We start from the raw sequence: 15,464 nt of genomic DNA, 5'->3' as shown, positions 1-15,464 counted from the left end.
AGACAGTCGTGGAAGTTATGTTGCCATTCGTTCACATGTTGGCAATAAAAAGCTGATCAATACATGTAAACTTCTTCATACTCTTACAGATGGTGTCTTTTAAAACAAGATCTCTTTTTTATGTTACATTTTGATGGTACCTTTCATTCTATTGCATTGTTTAGAAGAAAACTGTTTTATAAGTAGTTTTTATTCTTAACAGACTGTACTACATGTCTGCTTTATTATTTACACTTTTGAGTACATTTGCATGTGAATGGGGCTTGCTGTGTTTTAAAAAGGGGTTTTGTTTTGTTTTTTAGTATATGAATCATATTTGCATGTGTGTATGGACTTGCTCATGTTTCAATATTTCTGTGTGATTGAGTACAAATGGTTTGTTTGCAGTAGTGTGTGCAAGGGAAAATAATTTTTCATGTGATGTCACTCTGTATTCTGTATTTGAGTTGGTATCTGTGTTGAGAATTGTAAAACACCACTGAGTCTCAGTGTTTCTGCTGTGACTTTGACAGTAACGGTGTTTCAGCAGGAAAGGAGAAACAGAGTACGATAATAAATCACCCTCGTTTAGACTCACCCACTGATAGAGAAAGAGAGGAAGGAGGAGGAGCTGAGTGGAGAGATGATCAAAGAATGCAAATTGGAAGTAAAGATAAGAAAGAAAATGTTTATTTAGAAGAGATGATAGATAAGAGACAATGAGGGGCTGCATCTGGCATTTTAACATCAATATCTCTGACAATTCAGAGAAATCAGTGACTCTGCTGAGATGTCTACTAGCCTCAACATTGTATTTCATTTTTGCCAGAGAATTAGTTTTTTTTTTTTTTTTTGTAAAATCTGTTTTGCTGCTTACAGCACAAAACAGAAAGGCTGCTTGATGCTTGAGCATCCGTGGAGCCTTATAAGGGTCTTACAATGGCAGACAATCGAGCACGGGCCAAATGAGAAATCTCTTCCAACATGTTCACACTCTTCAGACAAGTGTAAAAGAAAACAAACACGCAGATTGACAGCAGGGACTATAAGGTGGGTTCAAATAGAAATGCTGCAGCAGAAATCAGTGGGATTTATGGGAAACAGGTGTCGCATCCTTCAGAAACACTATCAACAGCAACACATTAAAGTAAATTATTGGTTTAACTAATTTTAATGATTAAACCAGCAGTAGAGTCACCAGTCAGAGATGGAGAGGAGGGCTTAGAGAGGAAGGATGCAGGTGTAGACAGCGAGAGAAGTCGCCTGTCTCGAGCACAGCTGACATTAAAGTCTTGCTGGGTCAGCAGTCTGAGAAGTGACAGCCTCCACATTTTATATTTATTAGGCCTTTTTCTATTTGGTCCCACATGAAGCCTATAGAACACAGAAACACTGATTCAGTCGGTAGAAGAATGTGTGTGAATATACCAGGGAGAAACAAGCATTTTCAAATGGGTTTTAAATACATTTCAAGTTCAGTTCTTGATCAACACCGATTTTTCATTAAGCAAAATTTGAATTCTAAATCTAACCTTTCTGAAACATGTAGGCAGATTACTGCCATGTCGCTTTAGTTGGGAATCTATCTATCTATCTATCTATCTATCTATCTATCTATCTATCTATCTATCTGTCTATCTGTCTATCTATCTATCTATCTATCTATCTATCTATCTATCTGTCTATCTGTCTATCTATCTATCTATCTATCTATCTATCTATCTATCTATCTATCTATCCATCCGTCCGTCCGTCCGTCCGTCCGTCCATCCGTCTGTGATTTGTTCCATCAACAATGGCCTACATATCCTAATGGCACAGAATTTTGCATAATGTGTATGGACAATAATCTACATTTCTGCAGTTTAAAACTTAAATGTTGCTATCCAAGGTATATCCCAGGTATACAATCAAGATGCTGGTGGGTGTTAACCAAAGGTCCAAGCTTCAAAACCAGACAGAGTTCAGTGATAAGTGGTTCTTTAATTTGTTCAAAGATATTACACAGACCCAGTTCTCTCATTCTGTAACACACTAAATTGTGCTACATTTAAATCCTGGAAGCTGAAAAGTGAAATCAGGAAAAATCAAGTCTCTATCAACTGTGCGTTTACTTCGCCCTCGCTCTGTCCTTCAAGCAGCTAATTGAACAGATTTATACCGCATGGTACATGCCTGTGTGTGTTTTGTGTGTGGCTGTGCTTAACAATGGTTAGGTTAGCTTTCCTAATTTCCCATGAATATGTTTGTTGAGCCTGTATGTATCCAGCTGTTTTTTTTTTTTTTGGCAGGGAGAAAAATTATGTGAATTTGCACAAACCATGTGCACACATTATGTCTTGTAAAAACTCATGAAAACTGGTAGATTTAGCTGGATATTCTTTAGGATTATTTATGGTGCAGATTATTAAGGTTAGAGAAGCTTGTGACCAGATGGTTTGATCTCTGGAATGACAGGATAAGGGCCAATCCATGCTTTCTGCATGGACTGATGTGGACTTTGAGCAGACGTGTGTGTGGTTTTATTCATGGTACAACAGGTACACATTAGTCTGTTCCACATGGTCACACTGACCCTCATATCAAACACAAAAAAACACATGAAGCTCTTGCTGATGTTTCTGAAAGGCTGTGACTTTGCACTTTGTACAGGAAACAGCAGGTACTTATAGAGGGCTGAGGCACCGTGTCAATGTGATTTTTCCTGAGGTGTGCTGAGCCTAGTGGACAAACATAGAACCAGATTTCTGGTGAATTTAGAACTTCCCATTGTATTGGGGCATGTATAAATCAAAGCATCTCCACAATCTACTTGAATTACAACTCTTTTCATGGAGAATTGTAAAAGTATGAATGCTGGAGAAACTCCTTGCACAGTTTCTCCTCCTAATCATTTGTCTGAGTAAATTTTCAACCATCCAAGTCATGGTAATCCTAATCCTCAGTAAATGGCAACTTCACTTCTTCTTTTGGTTCGAAAAAACATTTCACCTTCCATCCTTTTGTCCAACAGATGACCTCAACCTGAGGAAGCTTCTTTGATAAGAGGTAAAAGGTTTACAGGATCAAGTATTTGTTTCAAGCACAATTTGTTTTCATGGCACATGTGCAGTCGATGCACCTGTAGTGCAAAGCGTCAGGTTTTGTGCAAATGCTCGTTGTGGATTGGATGAATGACAATTATACAGCATGTCACGCGTGATCTTGCAGACCCTTGTGGACATACGGAGGTGAAAAGCATGAACTGGCCTGAACTGACCTGGGTGTAGAAAGACAACAGCCAGCATTGTCCCACAACAAAACAAGGCATAGTAACAGTATGCACACTGAAGTAAGCGTCTTCACAATATGTATTTTGCATTATATTTTGAGTCATGACAGTGTCAGAATGCATGTTTTGCCATCATAGCTCTTCCATAAGGTCGTCTATGCAGCAAATTCATTTTAAATAAAACTACATTGTTCTCTCATTATTTCCTTTTCTACTCTTTTTTAACTGTCTCTTATTTTCATGTATTTTCACATATAGTATGTAGCCTTAAGGCCATATCTGATTGGATTATGTAACATATTACATGTATTTATATGAAGACTCAGATTTCTGCTCCAGCATCACAGATGCTCTTTCTCTCTGATTCGCTACAGAGTCTATAAAAAGCCTGTTTGGAAGTTTTCCCTTGTTATTACTTTACAAAATTAAATCATGGTCAATATAAACTCCTTAATGGCAAACTTCAAACTGAAAACAGATTTTTTCAAAGTAATGTGAATTAATAAAAAAATATAAAACCTAAAATAAGTCATTGCATAACTACTGACCCCCTGCAAGTCTGAGAGGCACCTTTGGCCGCACTGAGCGCACTGAACCTGTGTTGATGAATCTAAATCAGCCTCCAATTTCTTCTTTGCAAACCGATTGAGTTGCACAGCGGCCAAGAATAAACAGCCCCTTTCAACTGGATTGAGGTTTGGGCTCTGACTTGATTTCTGTGTAGCTTTGCATGTATGCTCTGGGTCACTGTCTGGCTAGAAAACTAATTTATTTCAAATCGCAGTTCTCTTGCAGACTGTATCAGATTGTGCTCCAGGATACATTTCTCTACACTTTGCTGCATACATTTTACCTTCTATCTTTACAAACCTCACAGGGCCTGTTGCCAAGATGCATCCCCACATCATGATGCTGTAATTGTGTGACTTGTAGCACGAAATAGGTGCACATGTGTTGAACTGGGTGAATACTTATGCAATCACGTATTGTACATTTAAAAATTTTCATTAATTAACATTACCTTGTAAAAAATCTGTTTACTTTTTCTTGTCCAAAAGGCCAACTTAAATTGACCAGGAGTCACCGTTGAAAACCAATAAAAGGGGAAAACCTCCAAAGAGAGTGAATACTTTTTGTAGGTACTGTATACATGACTATAGAAGTTACTTCCACTCATCCATCTTTTCCTCTCCTTACTTCCTCTGTCCCCACATTTCACTTCTTTATGTGTTTTGAACCTCTGACAAATATTTTCTGTGTCATATGTACTTGTGCGCTCTCCTTTCCATCCTACATTGTCTCACATACACTCCTGTTTTTGTAACTCTATCACCAATATAAAATCAATACACATCATTTCATTTATTTCTTTTTCTTTCATTTTGTAAGGACAGCCTCTTTCTTCCCGCCTCCAGTCTACTGCAGTAAACATTTAGATCATTTATCGTGTTTATCCCCCTGATAAAAGCAAACAGGACCACATGCATACACAAAAACACACAATTTCTACGTTCACTGTCCTTATACAAGCATGAAATATCAGGCAGAAATTCTATGTTGGTAGCATGTGAGAAGAATAAAACAAATGTAAGAGAGACAGATGAGAAGGGCGAATGCTGGGGAAATGGTATTTGTGTTGTAATGAAGATGAATGAGGCAGCTTTTACCTTTTTCAAAGAGCAGGGAAAGAGAGATGTGGATAAGTGATGTAGTGTAGAGGAAGAGGTCGAGAGTGACAGCATAAGTGTGTAAGTGTTCTTTTTTTTACCCTGTCTTCTTGTGGAAATCTGATATCGTATACATCAAAGTTCCACATTGACAGATACAATCTAAGGACCAGGTGTTCTGTGAAAACATGGTCAGATGCTGTGCTTTTATTGATTTGCAGCATTTTCTTCCACCACATTTGGTTGTCGTATTATCCTCAGCCATCTCTATTTGTCCTCTTATTATCTACATCCTTCTTTCTACTGCTGTGCCCTAATACCCCTGTAGGGATCATTAAATTTTCATCCAGTGTAGTGTAACCTAATTTATGGTAAAATGTAGAGGCAGCAGCTCAGCATTCATGTCCTGTGGGAAAAAGCTGAATGGAGCAAGTGTAATGACCTCATGAGAACAAACAAAAACTGTTTACTTTAATGTGTACATTACCCAAAATGCTACATTAGCAATCTATGCAAATGCACTAGCCAGATTTACATAGATTGCCAATGTAAAGTGTGACCATCTATTTTCTGTGCACACTGTTTTGATATAGAACTGATTTGACAGCTCTTACAATAGCTGGTTTAATGAGATGGATGGGGCAGCCATCAGCACATCCCTGATACAGAGACACACAGCAAAGTCATTAAAATTTATTGGTGTTATAAAGGTGAAAATTGTTGCTGCATTTGTCAGCAGTTGATAGCTGTGTGGTGTAATAGATGGCAATGGAGGGCAGTGGTGTGACTGACATGTCTCAACCAACTGCTGGATGGGCTGCCATGAAATTTTGAACAGAGCGGTCCCCAGGGGAGCTGTATTTAGGACTTAGGTGATCTGTCACCCCATTTAGACCTGATATTAACATATGACCTGTCTCTGGATAACTTATCTGGGTACAGGGAAATTCAAGGTATAGCAAACAGATCCACCAGACACATTTGAATGTGGTCTGGATCTCAGTCAGGTGTAAATTTAATTAGCATCGCACGACCACATCAATTTCACAAGTGGAAAGGTCAACTAAATCCACCTCTTCCAGCTAAATTAAACAAGCCTCACAAAAGCTACAGCACTAGTATCGGTTCAGTTAGAGAAAAAAATAGACCCTACAGCAGCATTGCCTCACCTGTCCTATGACATGCCTCATCCACCTGACTAATTTGCATCATCAGGTTAAACTGTCAAGTTTTCCAGTACTTTGTTTTTTGACCAAATTCATACAAACCTGACCTTCCTATCAACTTAAGTTACATTTGTGTTTAGATAGTCACACTGCTCCACAGAGGTGCACACATGGGTCCATTGAAAGTCTTTTAAACACCAGAAGCCATAAATTAATTTGCTGTTCAAATGCTGTTGTGTTATGAAGGCAAATTGAAAACTATACCAAAGTGAGAGTTGGGAAAATGCAAGTTGAAATACTTTTTTTTTTTAGGATACTTGAATACTTAGTTTTTCAGTTTATTGTGTACAGAGTAAATGCTGTGGAGTATTTGAAGGGAAATAGTTCATCGATCAGCAACACATCTATAGTTCATGTTTGATGGTAACTCTGAAGATTATGTCCATGTTTAATGATATTTTATGAAACTACAGCAGTCTATAGTAGAATAAAATGTATGTTCATTATTACTCAGCAACATGTTGTCATATTTCAGTTGTTACTTTACTGATGAAAGAAGTCACATTCAGCAACACATCCATAAACACATTAATGTCACTACTGCACATATTCTGCTATAAAGCAGAAAAATCTACTTGATAAAATAACTGATCTGACAGAAAAACATTTTGACTATATTTTGAGTAACAATAAATCCAGATGTAACAAATTATTTAACTGCAACTTACGAACTGTGACTCTTTCAGTAGAAGCCTGTCATTCAGCGTTACATCCTGATTGATTCCATCTCCATGCCAGGGATACCATAATTCTGTTTAATTATTTAAGCTGTTGCTGTTGTTCCATCTACATAAATGCATGAAACTCTCATTTTGAAGACACTCACTATGTAATAAACTCACAGAAAAGACCCTACAAACAGCTGGAAGCAACACACACAACTTAACTCTTTGAGGTCTGCATGTGTGTAAACTAAAGACACAAATTGTGTCTTTTGTGTTTTCTGTGATGTGTATGGACGGGCTGCACAGCTGACTGGCTGCTGCAAATCATAGCTGTGACTTTGTCTTGTGCTGCCTTCACTTGAACTCAGATGTTCTCTGGAACTTGGACCTCGTAGTTCCAGTGAGAGTTCAGGGGTGACTGTGGCCCTCTGGCTCCACCTGGGAGTCACCACTGTAAAGGCTGTAAAATCATTATACCTGCTACACGCTAGCTTGTTAAAATTGTCTTTATTATCAAATCACTTTGCTGATTTTAGGATTTAGACTTTCTATCTGGCCCCAGCAGTCAGACCTGCTCCACCAAAGCTGAAGGCCATGTATATTATTGAAGCACCTTCATTTCACTTTTCATCGTGCCTCATAACCTTCTATAGGGCCTCGTTTTTTTTATTTACACTGTACATGTAGTTTCCCTCTTCTCATTCATAAGGATTTATGAGTAACCCATACAAATGCAGCTATACCTGTAGCCCACTGGACCTGCATCCTATATGTTTACAATTCCTTTGATAATGCAGGGGCAAGCCTCAACTGAGCATTTGAAATGGGCATAAATGCACAAAGGAGTATAGTATATAAACTACAGAGGAATCTCATTTACAACAGGTAATTTATCAAGGCAGTGGACGGCGTGCTTGGACCCCAGAAGCCCTCAGCAGTAAATACACGTACAGTGGAGCTGATTTACACACATACCCACGCAGGTGCAGAGAAGTGCAGACACATGCACATACAGACATATTCACAATAGACACACATTAACTCCCACAAAAGCTGTAGTTCCTTTAGTGGAGCGTGTGGTAATGATTTAGGTGGTCTGCTGTCTGACTGCAGGCAGCACATAAAGAACTATAATCAATAATCCATATCTGTGTCATGAATGCTTCATCTACACGCGCACACACACACACACACACACACACGGACATGCCTATACATGCCATGTACATACATGAATCTGTGCACTGTGACAAACTCATGCGGTACATATTCACATACAGTGCAGGTAAATGTGTTATAAGCTCCAGATGTTTATCACACACATTCACATTTATACAGAGGGTATTGCTGTGCAACTAACTGAAACATAAACAAAAAAGATGTTTATGTTTATCTCGCACTTTCTTTCTATTGACATGGAGCCTAATGGATTATTAATTGATACAGGAATAAATGTCATATTAAAACCATTCAAAGTAACTGACAAGTTCTGACTTAAAAGCAAGGTAGTAAACAAATTCATATAAATGCAGTCCAATGCTTTACTAATTAGCTTTACTAATGTGATTAGATTGAACACCAACAGATGGAAAAATAAAGGCATTTACACAGTCACACACACTGAGTGAATATTAGAAACAGACCAGCATGAAAAACTATGCTTTAGATAAGTATAAAAACTGAAACCTGTTTGACTTACTTTGGTGATTATTTAAATCAAAAATATTTCCATTTGTATTTAAAAAATAAACTTGAAAAAACATGTTTTACATTGTTCTGCACGTCATTTAATGACATATGCCAAATAAATGCCTCCAGGAAAGTTTATATATTGTGCAGTACATATCGAGTGGCTGAACTAAAACTTTTAAATGGCAGAATAATGATCCGTACTTGGTGACCTGCGGCAGCTACAATGCGCTGTGATAGATCTTCAACCCAGGTAAATGCTTCATGCCACTAACTGTCCATGCTGTCTTTGTGTAGACTCTTTATTTCTATATACTGTGTTTTTTAACCTTTTACGCGCTTTTACTTGTAGTTTCTCTACCAAAGTTCTTCTCGTCAATGGATTTTGGAAGCATCTTAACACTATTTATTGATTCTGCTCAGGGCAATAAGATAATTGTCGTTTTCAAATCAGATTGGAAGACGCTGATTGCCTAAAATTGTTTGTGTGGATATCGTTAAACAGCAACTGGCTACTGCACTGAGTGGGTGATGTTTCTATTGCCCCCAGAAGAAGAAGCTGTTCAGAGTATCGATTGTATATAAACGATGGATGTAGCATCTGGGTGTGAAGAGTAAAGTCAATGCAGAAGTGACTTAAATCTGCATTCTTTCTAACAACCAGCAGAGGGCAACTGATCTGGCTGCAAAAAGAGGTCTTAATGTATAGAAGTCTACAAGTAAATGACTATACTCTTCACTTGATTTATTACCCGAGAAAATTTTTCCCTAATGACAGTATGGTCTCAATTGCTAGTTTCAAGACTCCTTCAATACAGCATTACATTCATTTTGTAAATTAAGGCCCCATTTAGAGTGAAATAATAAAGCAGGGAGTGTTTTTCTGTGTTTCAACTCACCCATAGTCACTAATGTATGGATGTGCATAGTGTCCTTGAGTTCTTCATCATATCTATCCCAAGACAGTGACGCTTAAAATCCAAATTCGAAGCTTCGGTGCTTTTGTTTACAAACCAATAAGTGATGTCAGGGTGCTATTTCCGTCGTATTTTTTTATACACTATGTGGTTTACAGACAAACAGGACACACTACTGCCTCATTTCTGTCCCTTAACAATTACGACTAATGTGTCATATGTTACTCATATTGAGCATGTATATATTTTAAACAGGCAAACAAACAAAAAATAAACAAGGCTATGAACCAGGGACAGCAGCATCTTCTTCCTACTAGCCACCTCGGTATACATTTAATGAAACAGTAACTCAGTCAGGCTAGAAAATTTCATTTCTTCACAGTGTTATAAGGTCGAAGGTCTTTCTCTTTGTCCTCCTCGGCTTTCTTCCCTGAATAATTTTTTTTAAAAAAAAGCACAAATGCCGTGAGTGATGATCTAATAATAAATCACAAATCTGAATAGCTTCAGTAGGATAAGAGAATGAAACAAGACAGAACCCTGGGAGGGCTGGAATAGAGAGGAAGAGAAAAACAAGAACTAGAGAGAAAGAAGTCAGGAGGTCAAAAGAAGGAAACCAGGAGGAGGCTGTGCTTGTTTGTTTGTTTCTATCTGGGGCCTACACAGCATTCTGCTGCTGGTCTACTGGGATCACTGGAGAGGTTATCTGCTGTCGGTCTGCCAAGGAAAACACACAAACACACATGTTGGGGAAATTGTTTTGTCTCCAAAAGTTGACCTTCTTTCTCATAAAACATACAAACATATAGAAGTAAGAAAAGGAGTGTTTGACATTGTTGCAAGGCTTTTGGAAATGAACCAGAAAAAACTAATTCATGGACAGACAGTAAATTATCATTTAACAGGAAACCAAATGGGTGTGGGAAACCAGACTGTTCTCTTATCTGACCATCTGGAAAAGACAAGGACAGAGATAAACTGTGCTGTGTGTGATGTGTGTGTCATGAAGGACATGGATACAGTTAACATGATGAAAGCAACCGGGAGGAAAACTCTTATCACATCCATCTAACTGGGGGAGAAGAGAATGATAAAGTGACTTTGTTGAGAATCCCAAGTTTGTTCTGTCTTTTTTGTTTCCTGCCTTGGTAGTTGCCTTTGGTGTTTTTTGGTTTTTTTCACCAGATCTGATCATTAACAGCAAAACACAAACACACACAAAGCACATCACTTCAGGAGCTAATGTTTTAATTCTCCCTGGTCTGCTATCCAACTGAAACTACACTTGTGATCAATGAGTGTGTGTCTGTACTGTGTAATTTACCAAACCGGACATACAAGAATCTTAAACCTTTCACGTAAAGTGTCCACCCACAGTATGTCAGTGTGTGGATCATGTGAATAGCGTCAATTTGATTTTTATTTACTCTCCTGACCTTTGTAGTTTTTGTGATCTATAGTAACACCTCTCTCTCTCTTGCTGTCTCTCATCAGATCTCCCAGATGATCTCAGAGGCTTCTAGAGAAGGACTGACTGAAGCTGCTTTGAACCGCTACAACACAAACTCTCCTTCCCACACAAATCCATTGTCACACGCAAACTCTCCGTCTCACACTCCAGCTGTAACCACCACAGCGCCAACCACCACCTCCGCCGCTGCATCTTTCTTTGCCAGGTAAGACGCTTTCACATCAAAGCACCACTGACAGATCATTCATCCACATTACCCAGTGAAGTGATGAATGACAAGAACAACACCTGTTTTTGACCTCCTGATTCATCGAATCGGTCCACTTAGTTTTCTCAGGCAGGGATTGTGGCCTGACTTTGGCCTCAACAATTCATTAAGCTTAATCAGATGCAGTACTGAATTTGTCTTTCCAGATCTCCTAATGTGTCTGTATTGTTCCATTTTTCTGCAGTTGTTTTTTGTTTTTAGATTTGACTAAAATTGGAGAATTATTGACAAAACAAGACAAAAGGCATCCAAAATCTTGCAATACTAATCATAAAACTGTAGTGCTGAATTTTCGTTTATGCCACAAGAATGACTCTTTTTAGATTTGATTAAAACAGCCATTAAAACTAACTTCTGTACATAAAAGTTCCATATTTAGGTTTCTTTCTTCCTGACCTAAAATGGCATTGGCGCAACTCTTCGCCCCTCTCCCCTTTTGAATGTGCAAATCTACAAAGCAGATCTATAAAGTTCAAGCATCTTTCTCCATCCTCCCCTTCCCCACTCACTGCAGCTCAAGGAAACCAGCTCACATTGAACTCTGCTGAAACACTGTAAAGCTAATCTATATTAGACAATGACAAATTTTAGTACTGGAATAATTTAGTCATGCATGTTTGCACCAGAAACTGATTCTCAGGAAGAAAAATAATAATACAGAAAGTTCCACACTGCAGATTGACAGGATTGGTAAATTAGGTTTGTTACATATGAAACCACAGAAGTCTGAATCCATTTTGTTGAGGCTGTCATTAGTGTACTGTAGGCTGAAACCTACTTATTTCCCTTATGACTTGTCTTCCAGCATATAAAAAACACAATATGGATATGTTAACAAGGTAAAAAAAAAAAAAAGCCTGACTTTCACCAGAGGGCATCTTTAAGTTCACCAAGGATCAGACAAACCCCTTATTAGCTAATTTGTGCAAGATTAATCATTGGGCGTAGTTCCTTCTGGGTTTAAAAGTCCAGAGATCCCCTTATTCAGACTGTTCTGCTCCGGTGTTTCTCAATTAGTCTAATAAAGCAGAAAGAATAGGAAAAAAAATAACTTACAAATAACTGCTTTGTAAGCTGAAGATGGTTGGAAAATGGAATGCTATTGTACGCTGTACTTATCTCTTTGTGCGATCTAATGTGGAGAAATTCAGAGCGGCACAACATAAATAAGACACTGGTGATATGGATAAATTATTGATGAAAAAACACGGCAAGCTCAAAATGAATGAGTAAATTATTCATGGGTAACACCAGACCATGAGTGTGTCACAGTGTGTGAAGCATTGCTGAGATGTCACATCTAATGAGCTGCTTTAAATCACATTGTAAATGATACTGATGGTTTTCCTTCTCACTTTCACACCTTCTCACTTGTCCTCGCTTCTCTGAATCTGCACACAATGGAGTGTGCGTGCGTGTGTGTGTGTGTGTGTGTGTGTGTGTGTGTGTGTGTGTGTGTGTGTGTGTGTGTGTGTGTGTGTGTGTGTGTGTGTGTGTGTGTGTGTGTGTGTGCATGTGTGTCTTTGATATATACCTGTCAGGCTTCAGTCCAGCAGACATAATGCTGTCTGTCTGTCAAACCTCCAGCAACCAGGCGCAACTCGTAAATTGTATGGGAACACACGCAAACACATGTGCACACGCTCTCTCTCTCCAGCTTTCTTTCTGTGACCCCCTGAACTGTCAGGTATCAGGGCCATTTTACACAAACACACACACATCTGGCTGACATTCCAAACGTACAGCCAGCTGTCTTTGGTCGATTTATGAGCACGAAACCCTGTGAGTGAAAGAGCCTGGTTTGTTTAATGGTGCAGGTGTCACTGAGTGTGGATATGTGTCTCTGCGTGTGTCCGGCTCTTAAGTGTCAGTTCAGCCGATAATTATATGGAAACACAGCTAGTGTCTGTTGTTTCTGCTGTTCAACACTTCATATGCCCAGGTCATCTAAACTTCCTGCCATTTGTGTCTACGAGGATTTCAGCTTGTTCTTGGTAATGTGTGTGTGTGTGTGTGTGTGTGTGAGTGTTTATGGTCAGAGGATGCAGCCATGCAGTGCTGCTAAATCCTATTCCTGTCTTGGTCTTTACTCTCAGACGTGCACTGCATGCAGACACTCTTATCACACACACATACACACACACGCATACACACACGCACACACACACGCACACACAAAATCTCCCCTTTGCTCGCAGTGTGCACACAGCAAAATCCCTGTGCACACCACATCTCCTCTCACCTGATCCCCCTCATTCATTCTTTCTCCTCATCCTCCTCTGTCTATCCTCTCTCTCATACCTCTGCTTCATTCTCCTCTCCTGTTTTCACTTAATTGCCTTCTCTTGTGCTCTCCTCTTTCTCCCACGCATTTATAGCATGTTCTTTTATACCTCTCTCCTCCCCTTTTTCCAACAATTTCTCAGTTTCCATGCTGACCTTTCTTTTACCTCTGCTAATGTGCATGTGAGTAATATCTTTCATTAGTACCAATCTGTCTGTGAATATGTCACACTCGTACAGTAGCGCTACGTCTTCCTTGTGCTGCAGTGGCCCTCTGGGGACGCTGGGCTGGAGGATAGAGACACGCTGTTGTGTGTGAATGCTCCTACTCACTGGGGGAAGGGAGTTCCTATCAGTGCAGGAATTTTTTACCGCATGCTCCAAGGATTGGATCTTTGGGGATTTGGCTGGCTGTGTGCAAGTATGTGTGTGTGTGTGTGTGTGTGTGTGTGTGTGTGTGTGTGTGTGTGTTGCTGGGGGTTGCTGAGTAAATGAATAGGTCCCATGTGAATTGGTAAATTGGGAAGGCATTGTTATTTTGGATGCAGGATGGCAGCGACACTGGGGGTGGCTGCCTCTTTTTCTGCTCCTGCTCACCTACTGCTGCCTTCTCTTGAGAAAGAAATTTTCCATCAAATGATAATTGAGCTCCAATTAGGCACCCATTGTAATGGTGGGTTGATGGTTTAATAGGTGGTCAGTGGTGAAGAAATTACCTTAACAAGATATATATTATTTTATTTACTCATGTGTCATTTAACAGTAATTGAAAGTGGTTGTTTTTGATCTTGACATGTGGAGGAAGAAGCTCATTTGCTCGTCAAGTGGTCCCAGTGTTTTCAGTATTAGCATTTCATTCCATCCATTTGAGCAGTGGCTGCTTGTAAACATCAATTTCCCACCTTGCATTATAAACGAATTTCATGAGAAAGTGGAAAGACATTTTACAAGGTGTAAAGCTGCTGCTTTTTACTGCACATATCCTTCAGGCGAACAAATGACCAGCTCAGTTATGTGCAGCATAACAACTAGCATTGTGTATTTCAGGATTCAGAAGAACCACGTGGCCATTATAACTCTATGTCAAACAAGGTGTATTAATCCTTTATAATTCCTGCTTGTATGACAGTGCAGCTTCCATGCTGGAGTCTTAACAGGCAGCAAGAAGTGTGTCAATTGTACACTACGTCTACTTGTCGATAGATAATGTCAGAAAAGTCAGTCTTGTGTCTGTGCCAGTCTGACTGACCTCCCACACCACACACAAACACACTCTGACACACACACCATCACTCTCTGCCTCTGCCTGTATCTCCCTCCACTGACTCTTTGCTAAATAGAATGTAATTAGCTTCCGAACCAACAACACAGCCACAGGGACAGCAGCCATAAATCAGTTGTCTGTGTGTGAGTGTGTGTGTATGTATGTTTTAAGTGAAAGAGTTTGTAGCTATGTGAAAGGAAGAAGAAAACAACAGCATGTTACTAGCTGGGCAATTTCTGACCTGTGCTGCTTTTTAACAAGAGAAAAGTCTCTGGAAGGGACAGAGGAAGAGAAGAGAGGCAGGGATGGCTGAGGAAATCAATACATGTAAGGAAGGCTGAATGGATGGTGGGACGGATGGCTGGCTGTATGGAGGGCAGAGAGGAAGGCAAAGGGGGACGGCAAAGGATGGAGGATAAAAAAAATAATTACAGAGAAGAATAAAATAAAGGAGACACAATGAGGATGGGTGTGGAGCGAGAGGGATAGAAATAGTAGGAGTAAAGTGAAGGGGAGAGTAGAGTGGAGGAATGAAGGTAATGGAGGAGGTGAAAGGACAGAGGAAGAGCAGATGGATAGATAGATGGAGCTGATTGATGGAAAACAAGTACCCTTCACTTTAGGGTTAGATTGGAATAGATCCACTTATCCCAAATCCCTGGCCACTTGTCATTAAACGCTACCAGTTAGGTGGCGTGTGTGTGTGTGTGTGTGTGTGTGTGTGTGTGTGCATGTGTGTGTGTGTGTGTCTCTACCACGCTTCA

At 39.5% G+C, this 15,464-nt stretch overlaps 1 protein-coding gene across 2 annotated transcripts in view; it reads left to right on the top strand.

Annotated features, from left to right (window-relative positions):
* Positions 1-15,464, top strand: part of kif26ba (kinesin family member 26Ba) — a 98,465-nt gene that overhangs the window by 33,343 nt on the left and 49,658 nt on the right. For both annotated transcript variants that reach the window (XM_035955525.2, XM_023286426.3), the window contains exon 4: positions 10,909-11,090. In XM_035955525.2, coding sequence (XP_035811418.2) covers positions 10,909-11,090 — 182 coding nt within the window. The remainder of the gene's footprint in view (positions 1-10,908; positions 11,091-15,464) is intronic.

The sequence above is a fragment of the Amphiprion ocellaris genome, chromosome 1 (genome assembly GCF_022539595.1).
Source record: "Amphiprion ocellaris isolate individual 3 ecotype Okinawa chromosome 1, ASM2253959v1, whole genome shotgun sequence".
In the NCBI taxonomy this organism is placed as follows: Eukaryota; Metazoa; Chordata; class Actinopteri; family Pomacentridae; genus Amphiprion; species Amphiprion ocellaris.
The sequence above is the reverse complement of the archived record's forward strand: the minus strand, read 5'-3'. Positions and strand labels throughout refer to the sequence as shown.